This window comes from Sphaerodactylus townsendi, linkage group LG11 (genome assembly GCF_021028975.2).
Source record: "Sphaerodactylus townsendi isolate TG3544 linkage group LG11, MPM_Stown_v2.3, whole genome shotgun sequence".
Lineage (NCBI taxonomy): Eukaryota > Metazoa > Chordata > Lepidosauria > Squamata > Sphaerodactylidae > Sphaerodactylus > Sphaerodactylus townsendi.
Window position 1 is genome coordinate 36,744,537 of NC_059435.1, and position 23,765 is coordinate 36,768,301.

The 23,765-nt window shown below is 42.0% G+C and overlaps 1 protein-coding gene across 1 annotated transcript; it reads left to right on the plus strand.

The window, feature by feature from the left end:
• The first annotated feature begins 458 nt into the window (after nt 1-458).
• Nucleotides 459-22,777, plus strand: EFHB (EF-hand domain family member B). The gene is made up of 13 exons (XM_048511224.1): nt 459-575; nt 1,468-1,530; nt 2,632-2,775; nt 4,449-4,629; nt 5,747-5,857; nt 6,618-6,747; nt 8,925-9,008; nt 10,387-10,454; nt 11,801-11,955; nt 14,540-14,747; nt 18,860-19,078; nt 20,300-20,481; nt 21,391-22,777. Exons 1-13 carry the CDS (start codon nt 483-485, stop codon nt 21,550-21,552), a joined length of 1,800 nt encoding a protein of 599 aa, XP_048367181.1. The 5' UTR covers nt 459-482; the 3' UTR covers nt 21,553-22,777.
• The last annotated feature ends 988 nt before the right edge of the window (nt 22,778-23,765 follow it).

Below are 23,765 nucleotides of genomic sequence, written 5' to 3' on the forward strand. Positions count from 1 at the left end.
AAATGAAATACGTTACGTCTGGAATTTGTTTTCAACCGTGGGGCAAGTTTTGGTCGTGTGAAACAACACAACAAAGGCAAGTAAATAGTCACACGGAGCATGGGCAGAGTGCTTTCCTATCACCACTACCCAGCTAACTGGAAAAGAGACGCCTCGACCTAACCTCGCGTGCAATCCTTAAAATGCACCTAGAAATAAATCCCACAAGACTCCCTACTCACTTCGGGATCACAGTAGCCTTTGTCACCACCAGCTTCTCTGTATTTGCAAATGAACCTCTGGGAGGTGCGGGCGGCATCACGAGCGACATTAATAAGCATGGAAGTATAGGATTTGATTATACCAGCAGCATTGCCCCTCGTCTGCTCGTAGAAGAGCCTCTGAAGCAGCCTTCTCATCTAGTTGCTAAGTTACCGGCGTAAACAATCTGCTCCTAGCGGCTGCTGCAGTTGTTCGGTGCAAGCCGAGTCCCTTCCGTCGGGATGGTGGGAGGCAACCCCATCAAGGAGTTGAGTGGGGCCGTTAGGCCAGTGTATCAAGGGAGATTTATCGACAGATTTCCAGAGCTCTCCACAGTGAGTCTTGAGTGTTCCCTTTTCAGTCTCCTTCTGTTTCCTCTCGCCTTGACTCGCTTTCTCTCTTGCTTTCTTTCTTGCACTTAACCTTATTCTCCGATTCCCTTCCCTCCCCCCAAAAAAAAACCAGGGGGGGGGCAGAGTGGCAAGGATACTTTAGGAATGGGACAAATACTAAGGGCTTCCAGAAGGATTTGGAGACATATGGCTAAAACCAGCCAAGATTAATATATGACTAGAAATCATTATTGTTGAATATTGTGCTGCAGCTCTAATTTGTAACTGAACTGACTTGTCCCTCCAGAAAGATCCTGTTTCAGATGCTATTACATGCACAGTGCAATATCCTGCAATGCGTGGTTGCAGACCAACTCCCTTATTATGGGTTTGCTGTGCGCACATATTGAGGAGTGAAGATATTATTATTTATACTTTCACTACAGTTCTCCTAGGAAGTCTGGGTGATATACAAGGCTCTCCATCTTGGTTTGTTCTCACAGCCTACCCTAGGTTATGCTACCATATTGTAATTAGCCCAGGATCATACAGTAAACTTGATGGAAATGTATACTGCAGTTGCTTAGATACATCTTGTCTCAACTCAACTCAGTTGAGCTCTGGCTGGAAGGAAAATCCCCCCAGCATCCTGAGTAGAACCTCTGGTTCCCAAAGTGCGTAGTCTTTAAAGAAAGGAAAAGTAGGTAAATAAATGACAGCAGGATCTGGACAGGCGTGCTTATGACAAAATACTCATCTTGGAAAAGCTTTTGGTATCAAAGTATATAAACAAATGCAAAATGAAAGTCATTCCACCTCAAAGGGATTTGAGAGATGAACTAGGTTTGCCTTCTCTTGCCCTGAAGTCCACACAGTCTCTGCTTGCCTTTTACAGGCTGGAAAACTGATACCGATCGGAGAAACAGCTGGTAGTTGTCTCACAGAAGTATTCCCCCGAGTAAGTACCCTCTTCTTTATATCTGTTTATTGATCATCAGAAGATCTTCCCATATGCCAGCTGCTGTAGGAAGTTGCTTTCTAAATGGCCCCAACACTGTTTGCTTTCTGTATTCTAGGATTTCTACTATGTTAGCAATGTTCACATACATGAATTACTAATGCAAATGAAACTGAAAAGTGTGTCTAGGGTTATATATGAGATGGACTTTCTCATATTGGCTGTAGAAGACGCACACATGTGTCTTTCACACAATGGTTGCCAATTGTTTGGTTATTATGGAATCCTCTCGGGATGTGTATTTTTTTAAAAGTAGCATATCATCTTTTAGAGCATATCCTGCAAAATCATTCATCTCGAAGTGAGGTATCTAATAGGCTGCCTCTTTCTGACAGTTGGCATTAGTGTGAATCAACAGAAAAATCAGTTTTAAAATGTTGTCATATTTTGTCCTGCCTTGACTCTGAGGAGTTCAGGTCACTCAACATGGGTCTCCCAGGCCCTAATCTAACATCCTAACCACTATACTACACTGACTGTAAATTATCTGGGAGGGATCTGATAGTTATATCCTGATAGTATGATAAATAGGGATACAAACAGAAAGAGGAATCCTTCTGTTCCTTGTCTTAACCTCGCAAAAAAAATGTAGTACAGAAAAGTGCTTCAGAAGAAGACTTTAATTTACTGTTTCCTTTCTATTTTAAGGATTTCTCTGTACATGTAAAACTTAGTACTCAAGGTTTGATGTGTTTGGTCCATGCAAAAATGGGTCTGATTGAAATCTTGCACATCATGCTGATTGTTCCACCTATGTGATTGGACATTACTGTCCTGTGGTATGCTTGTGACTGAAAAGGTCAATTGAAGCATGCACCACAATAAATGTGCTAGTTTTTAAGGTGCCGCAGAGTCCTTTTTGTTTTGGTATATTATATTTTGGAGATTTTCCGTTTTCAGACTGCGATGCTGATTTTTTTTTTCGTGGAAAGAGACTCTGGATTTTTCACCTACTTGCCCAGGAATCTGAGACTTCTAATAACCATTAGTGTATTTGCCATACATTATGTCTTTTAAAATTATTTTTCTATTGCCTTACAGCCACTTACTCCACCTGTTGTGAAAAAGTTTCGAAATACCAGCAGTCCACCTCTTGGTGGAGAAAGAGTATTTTATGGTCGAGCAAATGACCCTGATATTGCATCTCATTTAATACATGGTATAAAAACCAAATCCTCTGTAAAGGTAGGAATTTTAAATCATTTCTTTTCCTAAGGAAAAAGAAACCAATTTATTTGTAGGGTTGACAACCTGCAGGTGGTGATTGGAAATCTCCCAGAATTACAACTGACCACTAGCTGACCGAGATTAGTTCTCTTGAAGAATATGGCCACATTAGAAATTGAATTCTATGACATTATACCCTGCTGAAGTGACTCAAGAAATTTCCCCATCCTGGGCTGGCAACCCTGTTTATATGAAGGATGTTAGATGCAGTTGTGATGGAATGCAAGGAAAAAGATATTTTAAAGTAGTTCTGTCCAAGAAAAGAATTGTTTACCTTCAGAGTGTGATACAGGAAGCCTAGGAACAGACCTGATTGTCTGTGGCCTCCTGCACTCTGATTGGGCAAGTACTGTATGATGCAGAGAGGGGAGGAGGTTAATTTCCTTGTCAGTACAATCTGAGAGGCTTTTGGTCTTCAGTGTTCCTGCTAAGAGCTGTTTGCCTTAACGCTGGCCGTTTCTGCACAGCCACGCTCGGGGGGGGGGGGTGCGTCGGTGTATATGACGCCAATGCAACCCCCTCGGGATCTTTCGCATGAACAGTTCCGGTAGGGGCGGGGAAGACGGCGCAGCCTGCGCAGAGGCTGCACCATCCCTGAACGCTTTACCGTCCCTCCAACCTTCCAGCGCATCGCCCAGGCCAGGGGACATGCCCTCCTGCCCTGCGTGATGACATACCGGTGGGGCAGGGAAGATTTTTTTCAGCTGGCATCGCGACACGCCGGAAGGTCAGAGGGACGGTAAGGCATTCGGGAAAGGGGGGGAATGGTGCCTTCCAGCCGCTGCCGTTCGCACAGCAGTGGTTGAAAGCTGCTGCTTCCGAAAAACCTCACTCAGGGAGCGAGGTTCGGAAACAGCGGCTTCACGCCGCTCAGGGGTTGCGAGGCTGCCGCTGCTGTGATGTGGCAGCGGCAGCCGTGCGAACCTCTCCCCAGGGACTCTGTTTTTAGCATCCCTGGGATACTGTATTCCGCCCGTGCGAAAACAGCCTGAGGGAATAGTTCTGTCAAAGTGTGTGACAGGAACTGTTGTTATCAGCCTGAGTGCTGGCTGAAAGCAATTAAACACTGACCAAATATACTGGGGGGAAGGTTTATAGGAGAGACAAATGAATGGTCATATGAACCAGGATAGGAATATCTTCTAGGTAGAGAAGAGTTTCGGAGTACCAGTGCTGCGCCGTCTTCTCCGCCCCTACCAGGACCGTTCATGCGAACGGTCCCGGGGGAGGGGTGTGTGCATCAGCGTCGTATACGCCGCCGCACCCCCCGAGCATGGCCATGCAGAACCGGCCTAAAACTATTAAAACCAAACTATTTAATCTAAATCCAGAGATATACAGTTAGGAGTTTTTGAGGAAATATTGGTTATTCTGTTTTTTGTGAGTTGAACTAGTGTTATATTGATGTTCAATGCTTTCCCTGAATAATGAATTTTCAGAAATAGTAATTAAGTGATGGATATGAATATACTTCAAAATGTTATGGTTAGGAAACAGTAAACATAAGGTGTGGCATGGCTGTATTTATTAATGTAGCACTAGTGTTTCAAAAATCAAATATGATTTTTACAGTAGAATTCCTTTTGAAAGTGCAGAACATTTGTATCTCATACCATGTGAAATATCTTCAGGCAGCCTTACTGGTAAATCCACCTCCCAAAACGTGCTTTCAACAAAAACTGAAAGAGAAGAAAGAAACTGTTTATGTGAGCAACCGTGAAGCGCCCCTCGGGAAGTGCCACGATCTGGAATCTAGATTACCTAAAGGATTGGATTTGACTAACACTACATTTGGAGTAACAACCATCAGAGGTTAGTTGCACAACACCATTGTTCACTCTTTCTCATTGCACATAGAATAATTATGATTTATTGTGGAGTTAGTTAAGCCTCGAAATGCTATGTGACTAAAACCAGCCTTCAGGCAAGAATATATCAGAAGCAATCAACTAAGACTGCGTCAATCTGGACAATCTAAAATTAAATGGCATTAGTTAAAGAAGGCAAGTTTCACAGCATTGCAAGTCAATAAAAACAGCATAAGCAGAGGTCAACTAAATGTATGTAAAAATGTCCTTTCCACTTTCACTGTGTATAGGAACAGCTTCTTGGCTTTCCCCTTACACTCTAATGGTGTAATAACAGGGAGAAAAAGTGGGGAAGGGGGGGGGGGAGGGAAGCAACCAGACAGTGGCTTCGGTCTTTGCTTCTAGTAACTGTGCTGGTGGGACAGTGAATGCCAGCTCTCTCACTGTTGAGTGTGGGGCAAGAAATACCTGGAAGAAGGCAGTTAGGCAGAGGGGTTGTCAGAACCCATGACTATTGCAAGTTCATGGAGTGTTCTGTACATCTTGCAATTTTTCTAATAGCAGATTTTTAAAAACTCATACCGGTGCACATCTGCAGAATCCTGTGTCATCCCATGTTGAGACATGAATATTAGCCATATTCAGACTCCAAAATCGGACACAGGCCTCAACTCCAGCTCTATAGATTCAGCAAAAGATTGGAGTACAGACTCCCAAATCATGCAAACAGCACCTACGTAAATATAGTTACAGGTGTGCAGTGTTGTTTTCAGACCTTCAGACAAATGTAAAGAACCAGAAGAAGGGGCAGCAGGCCTAATTCCTAATATTCATGTATTCAGTGTGACATGAAGTGTTGAACACCATGTCCCTAACAGACTTGTCTTCAGGAAGTTCCAGTCAGAACAGAGTTACTGATGCATTGTATGAATGGTTCAAATATGCTTTTGAGCCCCTTGCAAGCCTCTGGAATAAAGTCTGCTCACATATATTTGTCAGGACTCCTTTGTTCCTGCGTTGTACAATGAGAATGCTTCCAGCTGTGCAAACAATCACCAAGGTGTTTAATCAGAAATTATTTAGGTTGGATTATTTTATTACTTACACTATATTTCTTGCAGAGGGACCTGGTGGAGAAGTTATCAATCCACCCAAGACATTTGAAGAAGTCAATAAAGAAGCACTTGAAGGACATGAGTTGTATGTTGCATCTCACAATGATTATTTTGTTGGTGAGTAAGGGCAAAGCAGTGTTAATAAAAAAAATTCTAGCTATCAATAGAATTACATTTAATTATTTATAGTTTGTTTATGTTTATGTATAATAAACGTGAAGTAGACAGCCACTTTTTAAAAAAGCTGTTTATTTGGAATGGGAACTTCATCCAGTTAATAATATATTAGGGAAACTATGGATTGGTGCTAGCGCAAAATGTCTGCCTCCAGTGAAGTTCTTGTGCAAATGGAAAGACCATGGCAGATGCTCAAACAGAATCAGATTTAGTATATCCCCAATTACATTTCGGCTTGCACAACAGCTTGTGCAGTCAGTTTCTGGGCACTGTAATATATGGGGGAGGAAAGAATTTAGCGTTGCCAACTCTGGCTTGGGAAATTCCTGGAGATTAGGGAGAGGGACCTGGGGAGTTTGGGGAAGGAGGTTGACAGGGCTGTATAATCCATTTCCTCCAGAGGAACTGATCTCCGTAATCAAAAGGTGAGTTGTAATTTCAGGAAAACTCGAGGTCCCACTTGAATATTGGCAGTTCTGTGCACATGCAGAACTGTGCTGTCTGTGTTTCCACTTGCACATTGCTGGATCTAAGCCCATAGTCATGGCTGCCCAGTAAATATACTCCCTCCTCTTCTATTTTGGAATTGCCTTTGTCAAATCTCATGATAAATTGGGATTCGTATGCAGAATTTAGATCTTCATTTTTGCTTGTTTCAGTATGCACATGGCACATAGTAAATGATCCTTATCTTCCACAGGAGAGCCAATGAACAGAAAATATGACCCATCTGTATTCCATAGATTTAATCTTTATGGGAAAGAAACACCACATTTTAATGATGGACGAAATGTAGCCAGAACTTTACGTTGGCTCCACGAGATGCAGATGTAAGTTATGATGGGGACTGAAAGATGGGGCTGGCTTTTCAACTCACTTGTGCCTTTCTGGTGGTATGCATTTGGGCTCTTCCATGATCTGAGCCTGTAGCTTCTTCATATGATTGTACCTCATTGTACCTCATAGTTTATTGTTTATTTTATTTATGTTATTTATAGTCCACTTTTCTCACTGAGACACAAGGTGGATTACACAATGTAAGTCAACATGATCAATGGCTAGAACATCTATGCAATAGGGTTTGCCTTGCAGAAGTTTTAAAACAAGCAGAAATCTGCTACAGAGCTGAAACAAAGCATGAGCATTTAAACATACATATTAAACGATGCAGAAATTACCTACCAGGAGCACATATTTCTTATACTCATGCTGTAATCTTTTGTGTTTTTAGCATGATGTCAATCTACTTCGTTCTTTGAGCTTTCATCCCTTTTACACGGAGTTTGTGAACTGGGCATGTTAAATATGGTTTGATTGTGTGGGAAATTGATGTGTATTTTCTCTGCTTCTAAGCCACCTCTGTTGATAGTGCCATCAGGGCAGTCATTTCACACTTCCTGTTTTTATGTGAAACTTCCCTGTGTGTGTCGTACTTTAGTTTTAAAGACTGTTCTGTATTTGACAAGGGTTGTACTTGTGCCTCAGGAAAAAAAGGTACTGAAGAAGCTGGTTTGGGAAAGAGCAAGTAAATTTGAAGAGAAATAGGGGACAGCGTGGGGTTGTTTAAAAAACTGTGTGGAAAAAGGGAAAAAAACTGTAACATTGGGAAATGATGATGGAACTTTGGGACAGTCTGGAAGACACCATGGCGTATGATGGTTGGCTCCTCTTCATCACCCAAACTCAATTCAACTTCCACATCTTCTAATAATTCACAGACCAACACATTTTAAACTAACCACGTTGGACAATCTGCTGGTGTTTAAAATTTCCTGAACAGACTACATTGCACTAATGTCTTGTAATAAAGAGGAAATTGCACTGTTTGGATTGGCAGTGGGTTATTTTAAAAAATCTTGGAGTCAGAGTGAAACTGAGCACATGCTTCACATTTAAAGGTTCTTGTTGGGAGATCCACACCTGGTGCGTGTGTATCCCTTGAAAAGTAGCAGAGTGGCACAGAGGCTAAACACAGCGAAGCTTACCTGAACACAAACACGTGGTTGAGCTTGCTAGAGAGAACTTCAGACACAAAAGAAAGTCAGAGTCATTTGTAGTTTCTAATCTAATAAAAAGAGTATTTATTAGTGAACTCCATTCTGGATAGAAAGGTGGAGAGATAGGTTCACTATCTAGTCTAATCTAGCTGGATGGAGGCGGATGCGTCGGAGACACATCCTCTCCCTAGGCATGGTGAAGGTAAGAGTAATGGAGAGTGTTCTAGAAGAAGGCGGAAGCAAGGGAGGAAGTCCCCAAGAGTATCAGTCTACATCAAAGGGATAGACTCAGCATGATAGAGTAAAGGTGACAAATTCCTAAGTCCCTATCTAGCCACTAGCTCGCTAGTAAAAAACCCCTCTGCAGGATGAGGCAGGAAACAGCGTACAGTCCCTTTCTTCCAACAGTTCTCAGGGTTATGAAGTTTAAGAGCCATATATCTCTCCATGGCGTATTCCAGCATACAGTGCAATCCTAAACATGTTTGCTTGCTCCAGGGTTATGTGTGCATGGGATTGCATCTCTGCTTTACTAGGTCTACCCTCCAGAAGTTTTCTGCCAGTGCTTTTTAAAAATAATTTCTCCTGCTCCTTAATTCACTTGGCATTGGTCATTGGACACAGACTTTGAACACAAAGCAAATTTAGAATAAACTACTGATCTAGATTTTTTTTAAAAGCAGCGACAACGTACATTGTGCTGCCCTATTGTAGTTTGCTTGACAGTCATGTTTTGTATAGGGTTTTCTTTCAGAAGGGCCTCTCAGAGGATAATATTCTGATGTGATTCATGAACAACATAGTGGTGGGTTGCAGTTATTTGAAATGAGAATTGGATTTTGTCTTCCAAAACTGGTCTTGCTGTGAATTGTGTAATCAAAACTGCTTATCAAGCATTTTATCCCTGTGAGTTAAAATTGTGTTCCATTGAAGAGAACTCGGATACTAAAACTGAGGGCAAAGTGGGGGAACAAAAGCATGTTACAGTTGTGGTTTTATTAATTCTGCAGGAAGAAATCAGCAAAAATTGTGCCCAAAATAAGTGATGATTTCAAGGAAAAATTTCAGCCTCAGCTTGGAAAAGTCCTTGATCCGTAAGTGAATCAAGAGGGTCTTTGTGGTTGAACTCACTCCGTTGTTAAATCGATTAGAAATGGGCTAGCATATTGTGACAAGGCTTTTATTCTTCAGCTTTTTTGGCAGGGGAGCTGCAAGAGACTTAACAGGTGCAGACTGCTAGCATCTGCCCTTGTGCTATGAGCCGCATTGCTTCCCATTCCTTTGGATCTGATTTTGAGACATTCTTTCAGCCTAGAGGAGGCTGAGGTGATAGTAAGAGACTGAACTATGTGAGGCTTCACCACACAGTGACCAATACCACCAGCTTCATATGCTCACCACAATTACTGTGTGTTTAACATAATGTAGAAACTTGCCCTGTGAATACATTCCGCCACTGTATTGGAAGGATGTTAATGGCAAAGCCCTTCGGGGGTTGGGCGGGATATAAATTTGAAAAATAAATAAATAAAAAATAAATAAAAGTACCAGAATATCCAGATTTATAACATAAACAGAACCCCTTCAGGGAGCAGGGTTTATCATTTTCTTCCTGCACCCACAACCGTTGAAGGGCTATCCTGTAGCTTCCAAATTTGTCTTTTGTTTGAAAAATAAGGCTCCATGTTGACAATGCACTGGTGTTATATAAAAACAAACAAAAAAAAGGTTAACATTGACTGGTGTCAGGAGAGAAAAAGGCCCAAATTACATGATGCAAGTTAATGTATGGTTTAGACTTCAGTCAAAGACAAATGTAAAGTAAACATTAAGGAAAGGTTAATTTAAGGTCGATCTAGAGAATGTAGCATGTCAGCTAACATGTCAGAGAGGTTATACATTGTTAATTATCCTTTTAGTTCAAGGATTTCTAGAGATCAAGATAGAGTCATTTCCAACAAGCACTTTAAAAATCATATATAAGTCCTTGCTTGGCTGCAATAATTTAACTAAAAGCATAGTTTCTCCTTTTTTAGTAGGTGCATGACAAACTCTGATAAGTTATTTTCTTGTTTAACAGATATGAATGTGCATTTATTTAGGCTGCTTGAGTTCCTTTCCTCCTCTCTCTTTCTCATTCTCTCTCAAGAAAATGTAAGAATTGAGATCAAAGACATTCATTGCCTGCTGTGCAAATATTTTTGACAGTTATTACTATGTGCTGAAAGGGAAAAAGAAAGGATTGTAAAATAAATGGATTATCAGTGGTTGTAGCTTTGATTCATGTGGAAAAAGCCCCAGTGAACACATTACAAGTGAACTCACACCAAATGTCTTCATCAGTTGTCTTTAATCTTTACATACAGGACAAGAGGTGAACTGACAGACCTAATTTAGTTTTCTCATCTTGAACAAAGATTACACTTGGGTGAAAAATCAAACACTTATTTAGCCGATTCTTTTCTTTTACAGCATAGTGGAAACGCTTAATGTCCCTCTAGACCACACATTTGGGATACGTCTAAAGCCTGATGATCATGGCAAGTGTATAAGCCCCTTTTACATAATTTATTCAGAGCCTCACTATTTATTGTTGTGTGTTTATTTAAAGTGTTCGAACCCCTCTTTCCCCTAAGACTCAAGGCAGTCTAAATACGCCTGAGCAAAAGGTCATATGAGATGCAGTACCTTCGGTAGCGCAATCTGGGGGGGGGGGGGGACGGGGACAGAGCCGCAGCTGGGGATGGCACAGCAACAGCATGGCTGAGCTGCCTTTTAAGCAGTTAGCTGCACTGCAGTGAGCCTTGGAGTGACAGTGTGTCACAGAGAAAGGCAACAGCAGGGAAAAGAGACTGTGGCGCAACATTGTCAGCATGGAGGGGATGGGGCAGGTGCCCTGATTGACAGGCAAGCATTCACCCAATTGCGGGGGGGTGGGGGGTGGGAAGAGAATTGGGAGAGGAGTGAGATGCAGAAGACAGCCCAGCAGCATGGAAGGGAGAGGGCAGAGGTGTGGTTCTAAACCCCTGATGGGAGCCACCAGAGATTGGAGCACAAGAACTCCGTGGAGGCAGGCAGATTTTGGTGGAGCACTGGGAGCCAGGGGGGCAAAGGGAGTCAATGGCGACCCTGTTGCCCTAAGGGACAGTCGTTTGCCAAATTATTTTTAAAAGGCCTGATTAAAAAGTTTTACCTTGTTCATCTTTCTGTAAGTAGCTTCCACACTTGTTCTGACTGTCTTCAAGACTGAACACGTGATTCTGCCTTTTACTAAATCTGAGTATTGGTCCATCAAGTTCAGTTTCATCTGTGCAAATTGGTAGCAGCTATCCAAGGTCTGAGGCAGAGATCTTTCGTGGCACCTTTTAACTGGAGATGTTGGAATTTTTACCTGGAACCTTCTGCATAGAAAGCAGGTTTTTTGTCACTGAGCCACAGCCTAATTCTGAGTATGTTACAGTACCTCCACCAGAAGCTTTCAATTTCATGAATGAATATGGCTAGGTCAGATAAGCAGAGGGACAGATTATGAGCCAGTTGTAATTGGCACGTCTAGCAACTTCACCAGCCTGCCTATTCATCAGCAAGCCTGGGACCATGTGATAAGGTCTTACAGAATAGTTACTTAGAGAAGGGGTTGTGGCTCAGTGGTGGAGCATCTGTTTTGAATGCAAAAGATCCTAGATTCCATCCCTGACATCTCCAGTTAAAAAGGTTAATGTAGAAGGAGATGTGGAAGATCATGGAGAACTGCTGCCTGTCACAGTAGACAATACAGATCTTGACAGACCAATGGACTGATTCTGTATAAGTCAGTTTCTTACACTGACCTAAAAGATGGTCTTAGAGAGCTTTGGTTTTATTTGCTGATCGATTGCTTACATAGGTGTTGGCGACCTTCTTCATTATCGGCTTCCAAGTGAATATCTACGAGGGAAAGACAGAGAACGGGCTGTTTTTACTGCAATTCGACAGAACTTGAAGAAAGCTAATTACCACAACTTTGAAACATTATTAGACGCATTCAGGCATTATGATAAGGTTAGTGGATTTACAAGATGAGGTGAGCATCTTATGTGAATGCTGGATAAAATATTTATGTTCAATTGCCAATATTCTTAAATATGAGCAGAAAAATTCTAGTCAAAATTATCTATATAAATAAAAAGCTAACCGTCCGTTTGTTGGTGACGGTCTAACGCGGAAACGGCTGGACGAATTGCCCCCAAATTTTCACACGACGTCCCTTCCCGTGGCGAGCAGGTAATGCGCCCTTCGCCAGGGTCCCAGGTCACAACTGAGCCCCATAAACTGCCCATTTCCCCAGACCTTCACTGGGCCAATGAGGACCCACTGTTCCGGGGGGGCATGGCTTGCCCGCCTTTGCTGCAGCATGCGCATTCACGCTAAGAAACCCCCTGCTGGCGGACCCTGGGAGAACAGGTAGGAGCGTCCCCAGCCAAGCCGTGGGAAAAACCTGGTAAGGCTCTCCCCTTCCTCCTCTGTCCCAACCCCGCCCCTAAAGCCACAGCGAAGCGTGGCTGGGCCAGCTAGTTGTATAATAAAAGTACAGTTTTGTTTTGGTTAGTGTATGATCACACAATTAGATACTATCCCATCTCAGGCATTGGCTCTCTCTGGGTAACATTTACCCATTCCTAGTCAGAATTCAGATGTTTCAAATGTCATAGCAAATTGTTCTTGCTTGTTTGCTGTGTTCTCACACTCACTCTTTGCTGTCTTCCTCAGAGCTCAGTTGCAAACTTCCTAGTCAGGAAGCCTTGAAACAAACTCCAGTTTGCAGAGATACCCAGTTGAAAGAACCTGAGCAAATTAAGAGTAGATTCTTACTACAAACTGAGATTCTAAACTGTCATTTAATTCCAGTTTAGAATCTTGACTGTGGAGAAAGACACAGTTGGCCCAGGTGTCCAGATATGACCCCAAACTTCTTAAACTAGGAAGCTTTCAGTCATACTCTTCCTGCATTTGGCGAGGTGCAGAGGAGGGTGCTTGGACACAGCAGACAAACCAGGGCCATGCCCATTCAAAACAAAGATTTGTCATGATGTCTGAATGCAATTATTGTCATGTATCACACCCTAGGCTGGAGGAACTTCCTCAAATGGAAAACTCACTTCATTTAGAAGAAAGCTCACTTCATTTAGAAGAAAGCTCCAGTTCGGGGGAGGGGGTAAATCCACCTATGGAGACAGTCTAGAGCTGTGATAATGGATGTGCCTTCCTGGTGGAGGGGCGGACACACCATAGAAGGGGCATTTCAGAGACATTGCTGGGGGTGGAGCTGACATTAGTCAGCTTCCACCCAGCCTTTGCCTTCCAGAAAGCAGGTGCCTGGAGCAGGGGTGTAACAAGGCAGCCCTGGGCAAACTGTAGCCCTGGGCAAAACCTGAGTTGGATGCCCCCCCCCCCCCCATGGGCGGCCACTCCACCATGACCAAATTTTTTTTGCACTAGGACATTGGTGCCTGCAGGGGGTGCATTTTTAGACATATCAGCACCAAAATGTCAGGGTATCATCTGGAAACTGTCCTTATGGTATCCAAAAAGTTTGGTGCAGTTTGATTTAGGGGGTCCAAAGTTATTGACCCTCAAAGGGGGTACCCCATCCCACATTCTTTGGTAAGGAGATGGGGCTACCCTTTGAGAGTCCATAACTTTGGACCCCCTGAACCAAACTGTACCAAACTTGGGGGGTGCCATCATCTCCAGATGATACCCTGAAATTTTGGTGCCGATACATTAAAAATGCACCCCCTGCTGGAACATCCTAGAAATTTGCCCAAGAATCTTTGTTTTGCATTGAGTTTTCTGCATTGCTGTCAATGGGGGTTGCAGGCTGTGGGGGGCACATTTCTGAAGGCACAGTCTCAAAACTTTCAGGGTCTCATCAGGAGATTTCCCTAATGATACCCCCCAGGTTTGGTGCAGTTTGGTTCAGGGGGGCCAACGTTATGGACCCTCAAAACTGTAGCCCCATCTCCTATTAGCTCCCATTGGAAACAATGGGGGATAGGGGCACCCCCTTTGGGAGTTCATAACTTTGCACTCCCTGAACCAAACCTCACCAAACTTGGGGGGTAGCATAAGGACAGTCTCCTGATGATACGCTGCAATTTTGGTGCCACTAGCCTAAAAACTGCGCCCCTTGCAGGCCAAAAATGGAAAACCACTAAAATACCCAAAAACGAACCCAGCATTTTGATGCCCCCCACAAGGTGATGCCCTGGGCAGCTGCCCACCTTGCCCAATGGGCATTACACCAGTGGCCTGGAGCCCAATGGAAGACTTTATGGCAGTAGGGAGGCTTTTTTTGTTTGTTGCCTCCCCACACTTCCGAGGAGCCGTCCTGGAGGTGGCAGGGTGGTGCTGCCACAGTGCTATGTCCTGCCTTTGAGTGCTCTGGATGGGGCTCCCTGGCTGAAAAAGTCTTCAAACATTGAACAGTGGGATGGTAAGATACATTCTGCTGGTTTGTAGGCCTAGCATCCACTTTGCTTAATGAAATCAAAATAGAACTGCTCACACAGCTGTTTCGGTTAGTGAGACAAATACTACAAAGCATATTATAAAGCATGGTGGCAGCATGATTTTGTGCTCTTAGGATGGTGATGGAAAAATAAGCAAGGATGACTTGAACAAGGCCTGCTTTCAGCTTAATATTGACTTGGACACAGAGCTTCTGGATTCTTTATTTGATTTCTGTGATTTGGATCAAGATGGCTTTATTGACTATCTGGAGTTTGCAAATTTCCTCAATTGGAAAAACAAAATGTCTCTGGATGAGTATGAAGAAAAAATAATTACAAAAGGTATGTGATAATCATTCAGATATAATTCAATCCATAGAGTTAATCCCTATATTTATGTATTCATTTACTTCTGTCCCTTCAAGGGAGAACTCAGTGGGGCTTACTTAATTGTCCTGCCTTTGTTTTATCTTCATCACAAACTAGTTCAGGCTTGAGTGTGAATGGTCCAAAGTCATCCAGGAAACTTCCATAATCTGAACTTGAAAATCTGAACTTGGATCTCCTAGATCCTAGGCTAATACTCAAATGGTACCACCCTGGCTCTCAATATACATCTAATTTCTTAGATTGTCTGTGTTGGAAACTCAGATTTGGAATCAGCAGTAAAACAGAATAGACATATTTCTTCATTCAGTACTGTCTGAGATGTTACAACCAGTGTATTTCAAGATATTGCGAACTTAATGTGGTTGAAACCCTGACTCACCAACTCTTGCACTGCACCAGATTTGATAACATCAGATCTAAATATACCAACCTAAACTTTTTCTTTCAATCTGGGCTGCCTGATCTGATTAGGTTATCTCTATTGTTAAACAACTCGGACCCCGGTCTTTGTGAAGAGATCGCCAATTTCATTGCGGAGATAGTTGAGAGTTCCCAGTAGAACGTATTTGTTGTGCTCCCCGTGGGGCCTTTTATCTATCATGTATCCATGCAATTGTTCCTGATTTATGTAACTTTTTCTGACTATGCCAATAAAGGCTTATGTGTATGTGTGTGTGTGTGTGTGTGTGTATGTGTGTGTGTGTGTGTGTGTGTGTGTATATATATATATATATATGTAATATGTATGTATGTATGTATGTATGTATGTATATATATTTCAAGATATTTTGCTGTACCTACCTCCTTAAAAGACCCAAAGTACCTTTATTAAAAGTGTATCCCACCTTTTTCCTCAGATTCATGGTATATCACCATGTCATTATATGTGCTATCGGTTTCTGATTCATAACCACAGGACTGAATATTTTATACATTTGGAAGATTAGTGGAATCTTGCTTTTTCCCAGAGTGTGCTGTCAGTCTGTCTTTTCAAGAACTCAAAAACTGCTTTTTCACCTCCCACTTTTCCCCCATCCTTTTTTCTTTCTTTTCAGTAATTCCTATTACTTCTTACAAAATAATAATGTTGGATAAGAGAAGATATGTATATATGGGTGGTGGAAATTCAATTTGTTATTTTCTACATACTTTATTTTCTGTAACTTTTTAAAAAACTACTTAATAAAGATAATTAAAAAATAAAACCAAAAAAAGAGAAAAGAAAACATTTTGCAACTGTTTTGCAAACATTTTCATTGACTTATGCGGAAAGGCTCTCAGACATTTACGCAACTAAGTAGTCTTGGTCTTGAATCAGTAGATAGAAACATCAGTGAGCTGAATGTGAGCAAATGAGCTGAACATAACCTGAGAAGAGCAGAAATATTGATGGTGGGATGCTTTAATGATCTTGGGGGAAGTTCTCTTAGGGAGTAGATTTTCCATTTGGAAATTCTTCTTGACCCAGTATTATTCCTTGATATTTAGGTACAGCCACTGCCAGGAGTATTTTTTACCAGCTTGGGTGGTGTTCCTTGTGCATTTAGTGTGGTAAACAATGACCTTTTCAGAGAATGTGAACATTCAGCATTACAGAAATGTGTAGAAATGTACCATGTAGTGCCACATGCTTGACCAACTCTCATCCATAGTTTGAGTCCTCCTTTTATAAGAAAGGAATTATATGGCAAAGTATAACCATATCAGTATCAGGTTCTTCATGCTGTAAAGTATTGCTTTGTGAACACTGGGGATTTTTGACATATCAGCCTTTTCTAGTGAGTTTCATTAATCTTCAAGAGTTTTTCAAATATTCCCCATTTCCAAAATATCACCTAAACCAGCGATGGTGAACCTTTTCAAGACTGAGTGCCCAACTGCAACCCAAAACCCACTCCCTGGTCGCCGCAGTGCACGCACATTGCACCCAGCAACCCAGCCCAGATGTGTGGGGGGCAATTTTCCGCCTCCCCACATGACCAACTCTGTGCGCGCATGCCCACAGAGAGGGCTCTGAGTGCCGCCTCTGGCACGTGTGCCATAGGTTAGCCACCAGGGACCTATACCATCCTTTTCAAAAACACTTTCAGGGAAAAAATAATTTTTTTGCAGTTGCTTGCATAATTTCCATGTTCCTGAAAAATGATTAGAGTCTGGAAAGAAATATCAAATTTAAATTCAGTGCTCACCAGTTTTAAGGATTTTTTTGGGGGGGGACACACCTTCACTGTTGTTTGCATTCTTTCATGGAGTTTTCTATGTAGCTTTCCAGGTTTAAATCAGTCCACTGCCTGTCACAAATGTGAGTACTGTTTTGTCTGACTTTTTCAAAGATATCTTCAAACTTGATGAGATGTCCGCATCTTATTCACCTAATTGTAGGCCATCTAAATTGTCAGTGCAGATGTTCTTGTGAACTTGTAGCCTGTGGTCTTCTACATTTTGATAACAGAATATGTTTGTTCAGTTTTGCTACAAAGTCACCCATAGGTAATTTTGTTTTTTAAGTAGCCTGTCATTTCAGGATTCAGTGTAACCTATAATGCTGTTTTCTGTTAAACAACATCTGAATGGATTTGTTGCTTAGTGATGAAATAGTGCAGTGTAAGATTCTCTGTTTATACCATGTATTCTTGGAATACTTGAACACAACTGCTTGCAGCTTCTGTTTTGTATTTCCAACCATTGCATGGTACATTATCATTTAATGGTAGCTTGTTGCAGTATTTATGAATTTTTGAAAATCATTGCTAATAGTCTAAACCTTGATATAGATCAGTTATTTTTCAGACACCTTGAACTAGTCTTGTTGGTCCCTTGATGATTTTACTGTATTTCTGTAATGTTTGTTTTGATTTCATGTCAGGAATAATGCATTGATTCCTCCTGGGTTCTGATCTATAACAAAATGCCCTGTGTTAATGTTTTAAAAAATAATCTGGATGATTAGTTTCAAGCCGATGCATTTTCTCAGCGTAATACAACATGTGTGGTAACTAAATTAGTGATGTCACCACTATATCACTCTTGCTGTGTTCACTGTATCTGACTGTGAGATGAGACTGAATGATAGGGATCCACCATACATTATTCTCATATTTGCATATGAAATTAATGGATGACATAGTCCATGAAGGTACCAAAATATCCTCATCATCTGAACTGGCACCTGCTTTCACAAGACTTCACACAAACTTTGTATCAAACAGCATCTTTAATTTAGTGTTTGAGACAAAGCAAATGATCCTATGTCTTGAATTCTGTACGTAAATTGCAGCGAGCTCCAGTGCAGAAAATGGTCTGATCCTTTGGCATAATGATTCTGATGCCAAAATACAAGGCCTGCTTTGAACAACATTAAATAGTGTTGATAGCTTTAATGTAATGGACAGCACTTGGAGAGCATTTGAACAATGTCATGATCACTCAGTGTTCCATTAAGTGATGAATGGCCTGCATTGTCAAAATGGTTTAGTGCAGCCAATATAAATCAACCCTTAACCCTTTAGGCACAAAAATGATTGCTGTTTGGGAATTAAAAGGGTTATGAGCCTACATAGAAAAAGAAAAGGGCAATATCTGTCACATAATTTCACAAATAGGTTATAGAAGTACAAATTTGATATTTTGTACAGTATGTTACAAAACTGAAAAACCTGTGTGAAGATGCTAAATAATCATATTTAATTTTAATTTTATTTCATTTTTATTCTTGTATCTTGTTGTGAAACTTTTTTTGGAGATGTTACCATTAGCATTGTAACAGCAAAAAATTATACTTTGATCAAGTTTATGAATAGAGGTACAATGGTTCATGAGATAGGTATTATGAGAAGGTAAGCAAGGGCCATTTTAGAAAATAGACTTGGACCAACTTCCTTGTGATATCTACCCAAGTTTTTCTCAGTCCAGACTGTGTCTTCTTCTCATATTGGTGAAAATTTCTGTCAGGCATGAAAATCCTACAGAGGTCTATCATAGGCATAAGGCTATGATGCATGACCTAGGGTTTTGCCAATCTGTGTGGAAGTGTTTGCTATTTTGGTATCATTTATTCCCTACAGGGAAAAGAAGAGCTTCATTTGACCTCATTCCCCCTGAAGGTACAGAAAACAAAGCAGATGAAAATGCTATTCTAAAGCCTGAAGACATAGTACCAAAGGAACCAGGAAGTTCAAAAAAGACACCCAGAACACTTTCAAGACCAACAGATCGTGTATATTCTGATTATCGTACAACTTCTTCTCAGTATAATGCAGTCGTGGGAGGCATACCTTCAAAATGTAGGTAGACACACATATAGTTTTGTTACCACATTAGCTAATTATTTTTGAAGCATGTAGATGCTATAATCAAAGGTACTCATTGTCAACTTCAGTGTAGTGCTCACCACTCCCTCTGCTCTAGGTCTACTGCCACCCCTCAGCTGTCTTGCTGGGGTTTTTTTTGCAAGGGAACTCAAGTTCTAGTATGTCCTGGGCAGCACCATCCAAACAGCTGGGTACCCAGATGTGGCACTGGAGCCATGCAAGCCTGCCAGTCCCTATGAGGATTAACAGGTTATACCACCAAAAAGGTGCTTTAAGTCCAAAGCCCCAGTTGCAATGGGGGTAACAGCTGGGTGGAATCCAACCAGCATCAGCTCCTCCCCTAGTTATAACCCTGGACCACCCCTGCTATGAGGGGTGGGGGTGGGGGCACAAGGACACTCATTCCCACTGCTGTGGAGGGCTGCAGTGGCTGCAAACATGCAGATTTGCCCCTTAACCATGGCAAGTACCCCAGGGAGAACAAATCTGTCATGGCCCTGTACCACTCCCAGTGGCGGATTTGCCCCCCCCCCTTTGTATGGGGCTGTGAGTCACCCAAAGAACCTACTTAGTTGCATGGTTCATTTTCATCACCCTTATGTAGACTGGGATCAGAAACATTCTCTACTTTTTTAAAAGAAAATTAAAGTTCAGGTATATTAACAATAATGTAGACTGAAATTAGAACTGTGTACATATTATGCCAAGTATTATGCCAAATGACCATTTTAAAGTAAACTCTTGATGTTTCATTTTGGGTAAATGTTTTAAGAGCACAATATGTGGAAAAATGGATACTAGCATAAGTGATTTTAACAAATATAGGCTATAATACAGCCAAAGTTAAGCAGTTTTCTTGTTGATCTCAACTAGAAAAATAAGCACTTCCTCAAAATGAATAAAACTTAAAAATGGTTTGCTTGGCAGAGTTGTGCTCATACTGAAAGAATCTTGTTCCTTCATAATATTTTGATATTTTTGTTTTCAAGTGCTTTTGGCCATAGTGATTTAAAAGCCCAATTGCACATGTAAATTAGAAGAACAGGTGTTTGTACTGCATTTCCAAAATAAACTTCTAGTGGGAAATCTAGCTTTCTTTTAAAGAATGTGTCCCAGCTTTGTTGGCAAGGCACTGTTCTGTGTGAATTAATGCATCCTTTTGTGTGTGTGTGTGTGGCATGTGCTTTTCTACAGTCTTCCCATTATATGGGGTTCCAACTATTCGTGGAGACATCCCTGCTCCTCGCTTTCGCCGCATCAGTGACATCACTAATTATGGAGATCAAGCCAGTGCTTATGCATTATTATCTCCATCCATCTACAGTAATAAAGGAGTGTATGAAAGAGACTTCTTCAAGTCAAGACCAAAAGAAGAGGTATATTGATTCAAAAGCTTGTTTTTGAGACCTCATTCTCATTGTATGTATGTGGAATAGATACATTATCTGCCACTAGAGCACCTGTCAAATTTAGAATAATCCATTAAGGTACTATATTTCTCCAATGAAAGTTAGTGGAGTTACTCCAAGGCTCATTCCGCACATGCAGAATAATGCACTTTCAAACTGTTTTCAGTGCTCTTTGAAGCTGTGCGGAATAGCAAAATCCACTTGCAAACAGTTGTGAAAGTGGTTTGAAAACGCATTATTTTGCCTGTGCGGAAGGGGCCTAAGTTTGGTTAAATGTCCACATCTCTAGTACCCCATTTGTAATGAAATGCTAAACAGTTACCCACTTCTAATCCCATTGACTTCAGTGGACTTCAAAAGGTTTAGGGTTAGTCTGTTACAATAAAAACTTAGTTCTCTGCAATCAAAAATTATTTCAGGAAAATCAGATTGGATGCTGAGAGCTTCTTAAATGAGTTTGAAAGTGTTTTTGTTTCTATTTTTGTTTTACAAGGAGACACATGAGAATTTGGTATGGATTGGGACCACAGAATAGGAGAAGGAACAAGGTTTAAGCTTTCCCTCTATGCTGTTTTCCTGAACTGCAGCTGGTGCATTGGGCTAAACATAAGATCTTTTTTGCAAGTCCTGATCAGGATTTGTAACTTTGCTCTAATATATGCAGAACTATTTCGGATTTGAAAAATAGCGTGGAAGGGGAGTGGGGAGGGGAGGTTTAACACCATCCACATCACAGCTCTGACCCAAACCGTGTCTGTGATCAAAAACCATTTGGAAACTTATTTACAGAACCCTCAGCATCATGTCTATTTTGGCTTTTTATCTTGAATTACTGACAAGTTTCCACCAGATGTGATATTTTGTGTTACTTTATAGATTGCAAGGATCCTGCGCAACATTGGTGTGAGTATTTCAGATGAAAGTTTTGATGAAATCTGGAGGCAGGCCTGCCTGAAAGATCACAGAGGAGAGGCTTGTGTAGAATCTGTTCGAAATGTACTGGACGAGATGCAAGCATCACACATAAAAAGCAGATAATGGGCTGTCTGTGATATTTATTTTATTTATATCCTTTCTGTATGTGAAGAAGATTCTCCCATTTTTACTTGGTTTACAAAATAAAGACAGAACATGTTCAGTCACTGAAAATACATTTAAAAAACAGCCTATACAGTTTTAAGTCAGAAATAAAACATTCCAAAATGAGAAACATGTGTACAATCAGATATCAGAGTCAATACAGTAGCGGGGGGGGGAATGGAAAGAACCCTTGGGGAACGTTCAAGAACAGAGCTAAGCAAAAACAAACAAGTTACCCCAGTAGAGCACTGAAATGGATGAATGGGAGATATTCTCAGTGGAAAATAAGCACAAAATCACTGTGGTTAAAAGTTATATGAGATTGAGATTGCTCAAGAGCACAGGTGTCAAACTCACGGCCCTCCAGATGTTCATGAACTACAATTCCCATCAGCCCTTGTCAGTATAGCCAATGCTCATGTTGGGAGGGACTGATGGGAATTTTAGTTCATGAACATCTGGAGGGGCATGAGTTTGACACTCCTGCTCAAGAGGATACTTGTGCAGCAATGAAAGGGGAAACATAATGCAACTAATAAGCGGAATGTTATACTGGAACTTGTAAATTCCAGGTTTTAATCTTCATTCTGTCATGGAAACTTCCTGGGTGACTTTTGCTCAGTCACAAACTCTCAGCTAAACCTTCCTCATAGGGTTGTAATGGGAATGAAATGAAGAAGAGCCACTACATAAGCCACTAGATGGTAAGGAATATGAGCACTCTGTTCAGAGAAATAATAGGAATAGGAAGAAGTGGGATTAGGGGGCAACCAACACTAATGATGTCCGATTGAATATATTGACCAGTATAATCATATATTCGCATAAATCATACTTAAGACATCTTTTTGATGAGCTTCACAGACTATTCTGGGAACTAAGGAACTAAGATGGCGCCCGCGGCGGAGCTCAGCAGCGGGGCTCCGCTAAACAAACAAACTTTCTAAGCCTTTTACAACTGCGAAGTGTGAAGACCTCCTCCTAAATCAGCCTGGGAGAGAACTTTCTACCCACTTCGGTATTTTACAACTGCGAAGCATTTTACAACTGCGAAGCCTTTAAGCCTTTTACAACTGCGAAGTGTGAAGACCTCCTCTTAAATCAGTCTGGGAGAGAACTTTCTATCCACCTCGGCATTTGTGGTTGCTTGTCAGGTCAGGAACAACTGGCAGATAAGAACGACTGGTGGATGTGTGCTGGAGCGGCGGCATGTGCGGCTTGAGGTTTCTTGTGTTTTTCATCGCTTGCCTGCCTTGCCTTGCACTTTTGTGTCCCCCCTGCTGTGGTGGATATATTGACCTATCCGGCGCTGATCTCCCCCACCCCGGAGGCTGGACTGTGCCCAGAGCAGCTTGGAGGCGAAGTTGCCAGGGGTCGGTGGCAGAGATCTCTTCTGAACCTCCATTTTGCACTTGGGCGTGGGCTGTGCCGGGATTGTGGTGGCTCCACTTGGAAAACCGGAGCGCGGAGACTGAGTTGGATCCCGCCGTGAGAGGTAGCAGACAAGGGAGACTTGGCATTTCCTTCAGTACAGTGAGCCCTGACTTTCGCCTGGTAACACTGGCGATACTGTATGTTACTCTTAAGCTGCTGGGTGTGACACTGGATGAAAGCCAGGAGGCTGGATATTGCCGGTGCAGGCAGCTGCGACTGTTTTCAGGCCTGATTGTGCATCGAGGAACTGTTGGGACACGAACATTTGTAAACTTTAGTGCTCGGTTTGGCTGTGGCGCGCCGGCAGTGAGAGAGCAGAGTGCACCACGACCTTGGGGGCCATCTCAGGGTACAGAGTATTTTGTTTGGGATCTTAGAGGAGTGGCTGGTGGCAGGAGCCCTCCAGCTGTTGCCCTATATTGCTGGCCCTTCAGGACTTTTTCCAACTTGGATGATTACACGCAAGCAGTGGGCTTGGGTGGTGTGAGGCCCACGCCTGCTGTCCGAGCCTGTGAAACAACTGCACTTTATGTCCGCTGTTCATGCAATAACTGCACTATTACTTTAATAAGAACTGGGGAGAGGAGAGTGCTGCTGGTGGGCCAGAGGACTGGCCGATTGCGAGGCGAGCGACAAGGACTGCCCCTCGGATCGACGGGGCTATTAGGAATAAAAAATCTCCGGGCGCTTGGCAACATCATTCTGCCTGGATTCGAGGAGCCGGTGGTGAGAGAGCC

Bases quoted from the DNA above. Each gene is read 5' to 3' on its own strand.
- EFHB (XM_048511224.1), top strand. From the start codon at position 483: ATGGTGGGAGGCAACCCCATCAAGGAGTTGAGTGGGGCCGTTAGGCCA. The intron at 576-1,467 runs GTGAGTCTTGAG...TGCCTTTTACAG, and splicing joins GATTTCCAGAGCTCTCCACA to GCTGGAAAACTGATACCGAT. The intron at 9,009-10,386 runs GTAAGTGAATCA...TTTCTTTTACAG, and splicing joins CTTGGAAAAGTCCTTGATCC to CATAGTGGAAACGCTTAATG.